At 36.3% G+C, this 15,508-nt stretch overlaps 1 protein-coding gene across 2 annotated transcripts in view; it reads right to left on the bottom strand.

Annotated features, from left to right (window-relative positions):
* The window catches only part of DEPDC1B (DEP domain containing 1B), a 104,872-nt gene that overhangs the window by 51,947 nt on the left and 37,417 nt on the right, over positions 1–15,508 (bottom strand). For both annotated transcript variants that reach the window (XM_082623354.1, XM_082623355.1), the window contains exons 3-5: positions 6,652–6,787; positions 2,835–2,962; positions 1,129–1,259 (exon numbers count right to left, since the gene is read on the bottom strand). In XM_082623354.1, coding sequence (XP_082479480.1) covers positions 1,129–1,259; positions 2,835–2,962; positions 6,652–6,787 — 395 coding nt within the window. The remainder of the gene's footprint in view (positions 1–1,128; positions 1,260–2,834; positions 2,963–6,651; positions 6,788–15,508) is intronic.

The raw sequence follows: 15,508 nt of genomic DNA, 5'->3' as shown, positions 1-15,508 counted from the left end.
CAACTGATCATCCAACTGGTAGCTGAAAGTATTCATGTTTGCTGTACTCAGAGAATGTGGAAGGATTTTAGATGTACTTCAAAGGCAACAATAACCCCCTCATTCTATGTAATTTAATTTTATATGTTGATATTAACCTGACAACTCATGAAGTCACAAATCTGTTTATTTCTGTTTCCTAATGTTCTTCATTCCTGATAGAGGGGCTTTAAAGGGGAAGTGTTTCATGTTTCAAAGACACATTCTGCTCATGTCAGGAAACCTGGCCTAGAAAAACCTCTTCCTCTCTCACTGCTCAGGCTCCTTCTAGGCCAGGTTTGTTTGCTGCCCAGGAGCCTCCAGCCCTACATCTAATAATAACTTACAAAAGCCCAAAAGTACTATACCATCTTCCCACATCCAAACGTCATTCTAGCTCCAGCTAATTCCTAGGATCAAGTGTTTGAAGTAAAAGAAGAGTCCATCCAATTCTGTTCTATCCCTTATCCAGGGGAAGAAAATTTTTTAATCAGTTTGGGGATTCTGGCTCACTACAGTTACCAGGACCTTATTTTTCCTAATCAAAAACCAGGATAGGCGGCTGCTAAATGTCTTTTTTCCCAATTTGTAAACTGGCTTGGAGGAAAAAGTAAAAAATTAAAGTACCTTCAACATCTGGAAAGCTACCTTTATTAAAAAGGAAAAAAAAAATGACATAAACCAAGACTATCCCAGAAAATCTGACACAGAGACAACATAATGAAAAGGTCAGTGAGAGCTCTAAAAAAATCAGTCAGACCCCGGGACCCACGTAAAAACTGACTCAAGCTTTCTGTTAGGCATTAAACTTACTCACTTCTCAGGTATTTTCTGGGGATGATAAAGAACCACTTAATGCCCTGTGTGGCTAACACTTAACTAGCATCTGGATGGATCTTGCTGAGGCTTTCACTCCTGGGTATTCATCTTTCTATGACATTTCCTGACTCCAAACAATGAGTTTAAAGGTCTCTGGAAGTGAGCTAAGGCTATATGTAATGCGGGGGGTAAACATATGTAAGGTTTAGGCAAGGGTCAAATAGAAGCTGATGGACCTGTACAGCCAATGTACTAGGTCAACCGGGAACAAAATGGCTTTTATGCACTTACTTGACTTGTCATCAAGGATAACAACTCCCTGCTTGCTCACACTATATACATTATGGATGATGAACTTGGAGTTGACAAGATTAACGTCTAAAACTTCTTCTAAGGAATCCAGGCCAAGGATTTTCTGTAAACTAAAAAAGATAAATAATGATTAAATTAATTAGTTACTTTAAAAAAATCATTATCTGCCCAAGAACTGGCACTGTAAAAGATCAGTCTTTAGAATGTGCTGTTTTCGTACATTTCACCCAATCTTTGTGGGGCAAAAAGGCTAGACATTGCATATATAAAACAAACTTAAAAGAGATCATTTTGTTATTAACATAGTACTACACTAATTTAAAAACACAACACACTGAATGTCAAGAAAATGACTTTTTAAGTAAAATATTATAATAACAAAAACTAGCTTATCCAATGATGAGAAACTGCTGTGAGTACATCTTTATAAGAATTAAAAAAAAAAAAAAACTTTCTATGACCTTGTTAACTTTAATTACCTACTGTACATCAAATATCTAGGAGACCAAATTTTCCATTACATGTTTCATTAAACTTAAGATTTCAGTGTAACTAGAAAGTTTAAAGACTTTTACATCACTAATTATTAGAGAAATACAAATCAAAACTATGAGTTACCACCTCACACTGGTCAGAATGGTTACCATCAAAAAGTCTGCAAATAATAAATGCTGGAGAGGGTGTGGAGAAAAGGGAACCCTCCTACACTGTTGGTGGGAATATAAATTGGAGCAGCCACTATGGAAAACAGTCTGGAAGTTCCTTAAAAAACTGAAAATAGAGCTACCATATGATCCAGCAATCCTACTCCTGGGCGTATATCCGGAAAAGATGAAAACTCTAATTCAAAAAGATATATGCATCCCAAGGTTCACTGCAGCACTATTTACAATAGCCCAGACACACAAGCAACCTAAGTGTCCATTGACAGATGAATGGATAAAGATATGGTACATATACACAATGGAAATTACTCAGCCATAAGAAAGAATGAAATATTGCCATCTGCAGCAACATGGATGGACCTACAGATTATCATACTAAGTGAAGTGAGCGAGACAGAAAAAGACAAATATTATATGATATCACTTATATGTGGAATCTAAAAAAATAATACAAATCAACTTATTTACAGAACAGAAATAGAGTCACAGCCATAGAAACAAATTTATGGTTACCAAAGGTTAAAGGGGAGGGGTAGGTATAAATTAGGAGTATGGGATTAACAGATACACACCACTATATATAAAATAGATAAAACATCAAGGATTTACTGTATAGCACATGGAACTATATTCAATATCTTGTAATAACCTATAATGGAAAAGAATCTGAAGCTGTATACCTGAAACTAACACAATTTGTAAATCAACTATAGTTAAATTTAAAAAAACAAAAATAAAAATAATTAAACATTAGGTAATTTTGTACCAGTGGCAAAAAAAAAAGAAAAAAAAAGAACTTTTAAAGTTCTATTCTTAACTAGTATATAAATGACAACAGAAAATTCCTAGAATTCAGTTAAATTATGTTTGCTAAGCAGCATAGCTGCAAATAATGCAATCAAATTTGAGAGTTTTATACACAGTTTCAGAAAATTAAATATGCAGAGAGTAGTAGAGAAGCAAAACAGAAAAAAAAAGAGAAAAATACTTAAAGTTCTCATTAATACCAAATGCACATACTATGATAATGTCATAGTCTTCCATATCTCTTCTACATTGGCCTCTGTCAGCTGTCTGCGGTAGACAAGACGGCAAGCCGGCACCTCTCCAATAGCAATGCTGTGACGCTTGTACCACATCTCAGAATTCTAATTGGGGTGGGGGAGGAGAGTAAGACAGAAAGAGAGAGATTAAGTATTTCAATAGACAGAGGTATGATTTTATGAGAAATTTCTTTGATTTGGTTATTTTTAACTTGTTTTAAAATAATAATTTGAAACATTAACTTTCTTTGCATGGACTGCAGAGTAATAAAGTATGACTCAAATATCAGGTCATATCATAAATGAATATTCAAGAATTGCAAAAGAGCTATGGCAATAGGCATGACATTAGCTATTTTTCCCTGTGGGAGTTCCAACTAATCAGTGTAGTAGCAGTAAAATAAAATTTCATTAATTCAAACTAATTAATATCGAGGAATATCTATCCAAATTCACACACTGTCCAAATTAAGTGATTGTTTAAAATAACATTAAAGTCTATTACTTTCAAGAATTCTCTGTTTTTTATAAGGAAAGATCAAATAAGTACAATGTTAGATAGCAGGCCCCAGATCTTAGGCATCTGAAGAAGGCAGGGAAAAAAAGAGCTCCACAAGGACAGCTGGAGATGGCCAGGAAGAAAAACTAAAGCCCAGAGAAGTTAAGTAATTTGCTCAAAGTCACACAGCTTTAGCGCTTCAACATTCTTAGCACCTCCCTTCTCACATTTAGACTACTACACAGAAATCTTAAAATTTCCTTTTGGTAATCACAGAGAGGAACTATGAACTTTTAAAGGCAAAACATGTAAGAAATCACCTACAAAGGATTTTTATAATAGTTTTTTGCATAAGTGTCATTATAGAAAAATCTTATTAATTGGAAAAAATGAACTGGAAAGTTGTTTTTTTGATGTGGTTTTTGGTTTCGTTTTTGGAGAATTACTGAACTACAAAAGAAACTTGAAGGTCACATGGATTTGTGACTTCTTTTTTTTTAAAGTATCCAGATTAGGTGTTCTCTTTTAAAGGCAGGAATATCAGTTGTTGCATTTGCCTAGCAAATCCACTTCTAAAACTTACCTTAAAGATATACTCAACTATTTATCTGTAAAGGTAATGTTCATTGCATTGTTTACACACATACTGAAAAAGCTGAAAACATGGTACATATCTAACAGTAAAGAACTGGATAAATAAACCATAATCCTTTATAGACATGATGCAGATATTAAAAATGATGTTGAATGTTGAATAACATGAAAAAATGGACACAATACACTGTTCTAAGTGAAGAATATAGGCTACCAAAACAGCACAGCACGATCTCATTTCGTTGTTAAAAACATGCGTGGAAAAAATAAAACACAACAAAAATGTTAATATTAATTCTCTCTGGATGATATTATGAGTAATTTTTTTTTGTCTCTACCTATGAACAATTCTGTTAATAACAGCAATAGCAGTTAACAGTTTCTGAAAACCTGTGTGTCAGGCACCTTCTAAACACTTTATAGATAGGAAGTCACTTGATTCTCATAATGACCTTACCCCAGGGGGGTGTTTTCATTCCACTTTCAACAAAAAGAAAACTGAGACACAGACACAGTGAATAAAACAGAGAAACAAGATCACACAGCTAGTAAATGAAGGAGCCAAGATTCAAATCCAGCAGTCTGTCTCCAGAGCTCACACTTGTACTCTCCACATTACACTGCCCCTCAGCAAACACAACAAATCATTTTATTTGCCTCACTTCATTTTATTTTATAAAATGGCTAGGCAAGAGAGAGGATAGGACAGAACAAAAACAAAAATGAACAAGCAAAGTGGAGGCAGAGATACAAAGAGGGCAAGTAAGATAGAAGAAATGAATACGAGCTCAGGTCCTTTAAGAAAGATGGACTGGTTCTCTATTGACCACTAACTTCATCAACCTAAAACCTGCATAAAGCCCAACTGGGGAAACAGACCCTGCTCTGCCATTCTTCCTCTGGACAGTCCTCTTCCTCTGGACAGCCCAAGCTTTAGAGGAACTGTAGCAAGTGAGGAGCTCAAACCTCCACCACTTGATTTAGGGGGAAGTACAAGAAAAGGCAAGAGCAACATTATCAGAAATATACATACAGACGACCAGCGACATGACAAGCTGTGGGGGAAATGTTTGATGGATCTGAGACACTGGTATACCACCACTTCAGGGCTGATGAAAAATTAGAAACTGAAAACAGAAGAGAGAAGAGAGACGACACTGTCCTCTTCATTGGTGCACAAAAGTGTGCTAATGACCAGCTGGTCTTCCTAAAGGTTCACAGAACCAAAAAGAACAAAAAAGGGAAATTATTATATCGATGACATAAATACACATTAGTTTAATATGGGATTTTACCTCTTTTGTATAAACAATACTGGATGACATTATAATGAAAAAATGTCTGTTGAATAACCACTCTACTGATGGGGTCATATTAGGTGTTTAAACACAAGTGTTAAAAAAAATGAACCTGATTTCATGGAGCTGACATTTTAACTTGCTTAAGTACAGGAACTATCAGCTAGACCTTAATTAAGTTCTCCTCATTAGTAATGAATTAAATAGTCCTCAAATACCCTTTGTGCTCACTCAGTCCTCAAATACCCCTTGTGCTCACTCTTTCAGAGTAGTTCCACTTTGTTTTCTAATAATCTATCATCGTATTGAATACTTGACTAGACTATGAGCCCTTTTGGAGGAAAAACCGTATTACATACAACTGCATCTGTAGAACCTGGCAGGATGCATGGCACACAGTAGACAATCAACAAATCTTTGTTGAATGAATGTTAATGGCTTTCAAATACGACCTCTCGTCTAAGTTCTAGAGCTTTTATCTCCATCTGCCTCTTAGATACTTCCATTTAATACAACCCACCTTTCTCATCAAACATATTTAAAACTACATTCATCACTGTCCCTGACAAATCTGCAAGTTCATATGGAGTCCCCATTTCTGTCACTGGTGCCACTCTTTTTCTTGAATTATTTTTGATAAAGCCTAAGCTGCTTGATTATTCTCTCCAAACGGAGATACAATATAACCTCTGTTAAAATTTTTTTTTCTTTCAATCACATTGCCTAAAAATGTTTACAACATATCTTTGCAAACGTATGAACTGGACATCCAGTCCTGTAAGACTAGATTAACTTAAAACATTGGTGTTAGTACGATTCTTAAAAACTGCCATATAAAATTTTTGACTGCATTTTATTTTTTAGCATTATGGCAATCTTAATAGTTTTCTACTGAGGATATTTCAAGGAAAAAGTACACCCCAAAAAAGGTAGTTTATTCTACAATGTGCTTAGGTTTCCCAAAAGTAGCAGAACCTACCTTTGTTCATATTGTGTCAGGACTCACTCCACAATCTTCCATGTCCCAAACTTCACACTTTCAACTGGTAATAATTATAACAAAGTTCAGGAAGAGAAGAGAAAGAGAGAGAAGAGGAAAATTATAGAATAGAAAGGAAAAGGAAACTATAAGGGAGTTTTAAGAGAAAACTGCTCAGTCTAAACATATGAAAACAGCTACCATATATTCAGTCACAGTGTCAACAGGCAAGAGGGAAAAAATGCAAAAGCCAATCCTCCTGTGTTACTAGCCTCTCAGCTATTAATGGATGATATTGTTTTAAAGTGCTTTCAGACCATTGTTTCCAAGGGACCGACAGAAAAACTGGACTAAGCCTGATGGTTCACAGACTATTTCTTATCTTTCCCTCTGCTAGTCCTCCAGCTTCTGTAATGGCACTTACCATCACAACTGGCCTCACTGGGATATTCTCTTGTGAAGTGCCTGGTAGGGGATCATTCCATTCTGGAAATTTAATAACATCCTTTTGATATGGGGGCCTCTTTGGATATGGTCTCAGGGGTGAGGAAGGAGGAAATCTAAAAACCAAGAAGAAAATATTATTGCAGTCAGTGGGAAACACAGATATTTTAACAATAGTCCCCACTTCTTTTATCCTTGAGAGTTTATATAATTCCAAACTTCAGGTAATGAATTCATACTTAAATCATTACACACGGCTAATAGTACCCAACAACGTATGATTTTCTTAGAGCATTCATTCAGCCACAGCTGATGAGCCTCTTGCAGGGCATGCAGACCCCACACCTTTTCCTCGTCTTCGTGGCCAGGTTGGCTGCGCCAGCTCCCCCCAAGGCGGACGATGAGGAGGAGGAATGATCCTGCAGGCAGTCTGCCAGATTGGCAATTTGAAGCACACTGTCTGTACGGCTGCTGAGTCTGCTGTAGGGGAGTGAAGGGCTGTCATGACGATGACTCCTGGAGCCGTGTGGCTGACAGGGTCTTGGTGCTCTGGCCGGTGTCAGGCCTGAGCCTCTGAGGTGGGAGAACCAAGCTCAGGACATTGGTCCATCAGAGACCTCCCAGCCCCACGTAGTATCAAACAGTGAAAGCTCTCCCAGAGATCTCCATCACAACTCTAAGACCCAGCTCCACTCAACGACCAGCAAGCTATAGTGCTGGACACCCTATTCCAAACAACTAGCAGGACAAGTACACAACCCCACCCATTAGCAGAGAGGCTGCCTAAAATCATAAATTCACAGACACCCCAAAACACACCACTGGACGTGGTCCTACCCACGAGAAAGACAAGATCCAGCCTCATCCACCAGAACACAGGCACCAGTCCCCTCCACCAGGAAACCTACACAACCCACTGAACCAACCTTAGCCACTGGGGACAGACACCAAAAACAACGGGAAATATAAACCTGCAACCTGCAAAAAGGAGACCCCAAACACAGTAAGTTAAGCAAAATAAGAAGACAGAGAAATACACAGATGCTCCAGATTAAGGAGCAAGGTAAAAACCCACCAGACAAAACAAATGAAGAGGAAATAGGCAGTCTACCTGAAAAAGAATTCAGAGTAATGATAGTAAAGATGATCCAAAATCTTGGAAATAGAATGGAGAAAATACAAGAAACATTTAACAAGGACCTATAAGAACTAAAGAGCAAACAAACAATGATGAACAACACAATAAATGAAATTAAAAATTCTCTAGAAAGAATCAATAGCAGAATAACTGCGGCAGAAGAACGGATAAGTGTCCTGGAAGATAAAATAGTGGAAATAATTACCACAGAGCAGAATAAAGAAAAAAGAATGAAAAGAATTCAGGACAATATTAAATACACAAACATTCGAATTTTAGGGGTTCCAGAAGAAGAAGAGGAAAAAAAAGTGACTGAGAAAATATTTGAAGAGATTAAAATTGAAAACTTCCTTAACATAGGAAAGGAAATAGTCAATCAAGTCCAGGAAGCATAGACAGTCCCATACAGGATAAATCGAAGGAGAAACAAGCCAAGACACATATTAATCAAGCTATCAAAAATTAAATACAAAAAAAATATTAAAAGCGGCAAGGGAAAAGCAGCAAATAACATACAAGGGAATCCCCATAAGGCTAACAGCTGATCTTTCAGCAGAAACTCTGCAAGACAGAAGGGAGTAGCAGGACATAATTAAAGTGATGAAGGGGAAAAACCTACAGTTAAGATTACTCTACCCAGCAAGGATCTCATTCAGATTCCATGGAGAAATTAAAACCTTTACAAACAATCAGAAGCTAAGAGAATTCAGCAACACCAAACCAGCCTTCCAACAAATGCTAAAGGAACTTCTCTAGGCAGGAAACACAAGAGAAGGAAAAGACCTACAATAACAAACCCAAAACAATTAAGAAAATGGTGATAGGAACATACATATTGATAATTACCTTAATTGTAAATGGATGAAATGCTCCAACCAAAAGACACAGATTGCCTGAATACATACAAAAACAAGACCTGTAAATATGTTGTCTACAAGAGACCCACTTCAGACCTAGGGACACATACAGACTGAAAGTGAGGGGATGGAAAGATATTCCACGCAAATGTAAATCAAAAGAAAGCTGGGTAGCAATTCTCATATCAGACAAAACAGACTTTAAAATAAAGACTAGTGCAAGAGACAAAGAAGGACATTACATAATGATCAAGGGATCAATACAACAAAAAAGATATAACAATTGTAAATATTTATGCACCCAACATAGGAGCATGTCAATACATAAGGCAAATGCTAACAGCCATAAAAGGGGAAATCGACAATAACAAAATAGGAAGAGGGGACTTTAACACCCCACTTTCACCAATGAACAGATCATCCAAAATGAAAATAAATAAGGAAACACAAGCTTTAAATGATACATTAAACAGATGGATTTAACCGATATTTATAGGACATTCCATCCAAAAACAGCAAATTACACTTTCTTCTCAAGTGTTCATGGAACATTTTCCAGGATAGATCATATCTTGGGTCACAAATCAAGACTTGGTAAATTTAAGAAAACTGAAATCATATCAAGTATCTTTTCTGACCACAACGCTATAAGAGTAGATATCAATTACAGGAAAAATTCTGTAAAAATTGCAAACACATGGAGGCTAAACAATATACTACTTAATAATCAAGAGATCACTGAAGAAATCAAAGAGGAAATCAAAAAATACCTAGAAACAAATGACAATAAAAACACGATGACCCAAAACTTACGGGATGCAGCAAAAGCAGTTCTAAGAGGGAAGTTGATAGCAATACACTCTTACCTCAAGAAACAAGAAACGTCTCAAATAAACAACCTAAACTTACACCTAAAGCAATTAGAGAAAGAAGAACAAAAAACCCCAAAGTTAGCAGAAGGAAAGAAAGCATAAAGATCAGATCAGAAACAAATGAAAAAGAAATGAAGGAAACAATAGCAAAGATAAATAAAACTAAAAGCTGGTTCTTTGAGCACATAAAAAAAATTGATAAACCATTAGCCACATTCATCAAGAAAAAAGGGAGAAGACTCAAATCAATAGAATTAGAAATAAAAAAGGAGAAGTAACAACTGACACTGCAGAAATACAAAGGACCATGAGAGATTATTACAAGCCAATAAATTACTATATGCCAATAAAATGCACAACCTGGAAGAAATGGACAGATTCTTAGAAACACACAACCTTCTGAGACTGAACCAGGAAGAAATATAAAATATATACAGACCAATCACAACCACTAAAATTGAAACTGTGGTTAAAAATCTTGCAACAAACTAAAGTCCAGGACCAGATGGCTTCACTGGAGAATAATATCAAACATTTAGAGAAGAGCTAACACCTATCCTTCTCAAAGTCTTCCTAAATATGGCAGAGGGAGGAACACTCCCAAACTGATTCTGCAAGGCCACCATCACCCTGATACCAGAACCAGGCAAAGATGTCACAAAAAAAGAAAACTACAGGCCAATATCACTGATGAACATAGATGCAAAAATCCTCAAGAAACTACTAGCAAACAGAATCAAACAGCACATTAAAAGGATCATACACCATGATCAAGTGGGGTTTATCCCAGGAATGCAAGCATTCTTAATATACGCAAATCAATCAATGTGATAAACCATACTAACAAACTGAAGGAGAAAAACCATATGATCATCTCAATAGATGCAGAAAAAGCTTTCAACAAAGCCAACACCCAGTTATGATAAAAACCCTCCAGAAAGTAGGCATAGAGGGAAGTTACTTCAATACAATAAAGGCCATATATGAGAAACCCACAGCCAATATCGTTCTCAATTGTGAAAAACTGAAAGCATTTCCTCTAAGATCAGGAACAAGACAAGGTTGCCCACTCTCACCACTCTTATTCAACATAGTTTTGGAAGTTTTAGCCACAGCAATCAGAGAAGAAAAAGAAATAAAAGGAATCCAAATCAGAAAAGAAGAATTAAAACTGTCACTCTTTGCAGATGACATGATATTATACATAGAGAATCCTAAAGATGCTACCAGAAAACTACTAGAGCTAATCAATGAATTTGGTAGGGTAGAAAGATACAAAATTAATGCATCGAAATCTCTTGCACTCCTATACACTAATGATAAAATTTTTGAAAGAGAAATTTAGGAAACACTCCCATTTACCATTGCAACAAAAAGAACAAAATACCTAGGAATAAACCTACCTAAGGAGACAAAAGATCTGTCTGCAGAAAACTATAAGACACGGATGAAACAAATTAAAGATGATACAAACAGATGGAAAGATGTACCATGTTCTTGGATTGGAAGAATCAACATTGTGAAAATGACTAAACTATCTCCAAAGCAATCTACAGATTCAATGCAATCCCTATCAAATTATCAATGGCATTTTTCACAGAACTAGAACAAAAAATTTCACAGTTTGTATGGAAACACTAAAGACCCTGAAGAGCCAAAGCAATCTTGAGAAAGAAAAACGGAGCTGGAGGAATTAGGCTCCCGGACTTCAGGCTATACTACAAAGCTACAGTAATCAAGACAGTATGGTATTGGCAGAAAAACAGAAATACAGATTAATGGAACAGGATAGAAAGCTCAGAGATAAACCCACACACATATGGTCACCTTATCTTTGATAAAGAATGCAAGAGTATACAATGGAGAAGACAGCCTCTTCTATAAGTGGTGCTGGGAAAACTGGACAGCTACATGCTAAAGAATGAAAGTAGAACACCCCCTAACACCATACACAAAAATAAACTCAAAATGGATTAAAGACCTAAATGTAAGGCCAGACACTATAAAACTCTTAGAGGAAAACATAGGCAGAACACTTTATGACATAAATCACAGCAAGATCCTTTTTGACCCACCTTCTAGAGAAATGGAAATAAAAACAAAAATAAACAAATGGGACCTAATGAAACTTCAAAACTTTTGCACAGCAAAGGAAACCATAAACAAGACCAAAAGACAACCCTCAGAATGGGAGAAAATATTTGCAAATGAAGCAACTGACAAAGGATTAATCTCCAAAATATACAAGCAGCTCCTGCAGCTCAATATCAAAAAAACAAACAACCCAATCCAAAAATGGTCAGAAGACCTAAATAGAGATTTCTCCAAAGAAGATATACAGATTACCAACAAACACATGAAAGGATGCTCAACATCACTAATCACTAGAGAAATGAAAATCAAAACTACAATGAGGTATCACCTCACACCAGTCAAAATGGCCATCATGAAAAAAATCTACAAACAATAAACGTTGGAGAGGGTGTGGAGAAAGGGGAACCCTCTTGCACTGTTGGTGGGAATGTAAATTGATGCAGCCACTATGGAGAAGATTATGGAGGTTTCTCAAAAAACTAAAAATAGAACTATCATACAACCCAGCAATCCCACTAATGGGCATATACCCAGAGAAAACCATAATTCCAAAAGAGTCGTGTACCACAATGTTCACTGCAGCTCTATTTACAATAGCCATGACATGGAAGCAACCTAAGTGTCCATCGACAGATGAATGGATAAAGAAGATGTGGCACATATATACAATGGAATGTTACTCAGCCATAAAAAGAAACGAAATTGAGTTATTTGTAGCGAGGTGGATAGACCTAGAGACTGTCATGCAGAGTGAAGTAAGTCAGAATGAGAAAAACAAGTACCATATGCCAACACATATATATGGAATTTAAAAAAAAAAAAAAAGGGTTCTGAAGAACCTAAGGGCAGGACAGGAATAAAGACACAGACATAGAGAATGGACTTGAGGACACAGTGGGGGGAAGGGTAAGCTGGGACGAAGTGAGTGACATGGTATATATATACACTACCAAATGTTAAATAGATAGCTAGTGGGAAGCAGCCACATAGCACAGGGAGATCAGCTCAGTGCTCTGTGTCCACCTAGAGAGGTGAGATAAGGAAGGTGGGAGGGAGATGAAAGAGGGAGGACATATGGGAATATATGTATATGTATAGCTGATTCACGTTGTTGTACAGCAGAAACTAACACACCATTTTAAAGCAATTATACTCCAATAAAGATGTTAAAGAAGTAAAAAAATTTTTTTTTAAATTTAAATAAAAACATCCATTCATTATGCCTATTAAATAACATTTATGAAGAAAAACAGGAATCAAACATGTGTGCATTTTTAAATAAATAAATAAATAAACCTTGGTCTGTCGCTTGATTTTCATGATTAAACATGCTCGTAATGGGATGCTAGGGTAAGCCATTTCTTTCACCCAGCTCAAAACCCTTACTGCCTCATAACTCCTGCTGAAATTTTTAGGTGGTAAGTATGCAAATGGAAATTACTGACAGATAAATCTTCAGTAATACTTGTTGAGGAAACTAACATTAGCACAAAAATCATTTGACCTAAAATTCATTTTCATAACTATTTCTAATAAAGATTAATCCTCCTTTCCTTGAATATCCAACACCTCACAATGAGACTGAAGCTTCAGTCTAAAAATCCATCTTGGAGGAGATATAAAGCTTCCCAATATCCTTATTCTGCCCTTTTATACTCCTTTCTGTTTTTATTCCCCCTGGGAATCAACATCATCATTCCTTGGATGAATACATAGAAGTCTAAAGAACAATAGAGGCAATTAAATACATATTTTTCTCAGAGCATCTTTTTCTGTTAGCTTGCTAGAGAAGGATATATTGCATTGCACTGAAAAAGCAATGCAAGAACTCTAGTTCTTAAAGTTGACATAGGGACTTCCCTGGTGGTCCAGTGGTTAAGAATCTGCCTTCTAATGCAGGGGATGCAAGTTCGATCCCTTGTCGGGGAACTAAGATCCCACATGCTGCGGGGCAACTAAGCCCACACACCACAACTACTGAGGCACACAAGCCACAACTAGCGAGCCTGCATGCTGCAACTACAGAACCCTCACACCACAACTAAAGAGCTCGTGCACTGCAACTACTGACCCCACACACCACAACTAGAGAGATGCCTGCACACCACAACTGAGAGCCTACGCACCACAATGAAAGATCCTACATGCCACAACAAAGATCCTGAGTGCTGCAACTAAGACCCAACACAGCCAAAAATAAAATAAAATAAATTAAAAAGTAGTTAGTAGGTAATGACTTTTATCTTCATTTTTTATTTATTTAAGCTGAAATAAAGGCTTAAAATCTTGTCCATGATATCCACAAAAAAATAATCCAAATAAACTATAAAGATCTTATTCATAAGGCAACTACAGAAATAAAGAATTTTAAAATGTCCACTCTTTACAAGGAAAGTTTGTATTGAGGTGAATCAGAAGAATCGTAAATAATAAGAGAACTATGGAGAAACATTTCAAACACAGTCACAATAGACTTCAAAAAGGATGACTAACAGAGAGAAGTTCAGCTTCATCTTCTCTGAAAAGAACATCCAATAACTGCACTTTACTTGAAAAGTCAGTTTTGAGTCAGTAAGAAAAAAAAGAGGTCTTGAAATCATTAAATCAACTTAAGGATAAATAAACTGAAAGACAGCTTAAATTTCTGGTACTCAAGTTACCAACGCAGGTATTTCCAAATGATTCCAAACTATAAATTAAATGCATCTCTAAAGTCAGTGAAAGTTATTCTACTTTGTAAATAAAGGCTGGCTTACCAAAGTCCAATCCTATTTCTTAGAAGCCAACAATCACAGCAAAAGTCCTATTTCCAGCCAAAGTATAGCATGTGTATGCACACACATACACACTCACTCGCATGCACACATACACTCTCACATTCACATATACAATATTGCATATAATTTCAGGAATTCACATACCACCCACCTCTCAATCCTCTAAAAATTAAACATAATCCCTACCCCCACCCCATCACTAATACCCAATGCTTACTTCTTTTCCCCATTCCTTCAACTATAGTGTGAAAAGTATGGACCTGAGTTCCAGCCTTGGCTCTCTCACAAACTGTTTGTCCTTTGGAAAGTGAAAGCGTCTCTAAATCATAGCTTTTTTACTTGTTAAATGAAGGGATTAAATTGGATGATCCATAAGTTTCCTCCTAGGTTCAAAATATGTTTCTTGTATTCCCATACCCAGAAACAAGTAATATCTTCCAAAGACCAAAGCAGAATTTCTTATGTGGAGAACTGTGATTGATGAGATACTAGGGAGTCACTTTCTTCCTCTGCCCTGATAAGATGAGGTCTGTGCTATATATAACATCTGCAGCTGTCAGTACTGATGCGGTATCTTCACAGCCAACTGGCAACCTGACCTGAGATGAAATGCAGAAGAGCTCCCTCTAGAGGACCACCTGTATTTTGTGCATTGACAGTTTTCAATTTCTAACATTTTAATCATGTCATCTCTAGTCCAAATGTCACATTTTTCACTTAGGGGAATTAAGGCCCAAAAGAGGAACACAACTTATTAAAAGCCCAGCAGCTACCTGGCCAAGAGAGCAAATCTTGCACAAAAGATTTGCAAGTCCTTTAATAAGAAAATTATAAAGTTTTATTAAAAGGCATCAAAGAACTAAATTGATAGAGATATCATGTTAGTGAATAAGAAGATTCAATATCATAAAATGTCAATTTCCATCATGAAGATATATAGTTACAACGAAATTCCAATCAAAATATAAAGTTTTCCATGACACATGATAAACTGATTCTAAAATTTATACGGAAATGCAAGGGACCAAATATAATCAATACATTCTTAAAGAAGAAAAGCAAAGTGAGGTGACTTACTGTACCAGCTATTAAGCTAACT

This window comes from Mesoplodon mirus (assembly GCF_964341445.2).
Source record: "Mesoplodon mirus genome assembly, chromosome: 5".
In the NCBI taxonomy this organism is placed as follows: domain Eukaryota; kingdom Metazoa; phylum Chordata; class Mammalia; order Artiodactyla; family Ziphiidae; genus Mesoplodon; species Mesoplodon mirus.
This window is presented reverse-complemented; position numbering and strand designations above follow the sequence as displayed.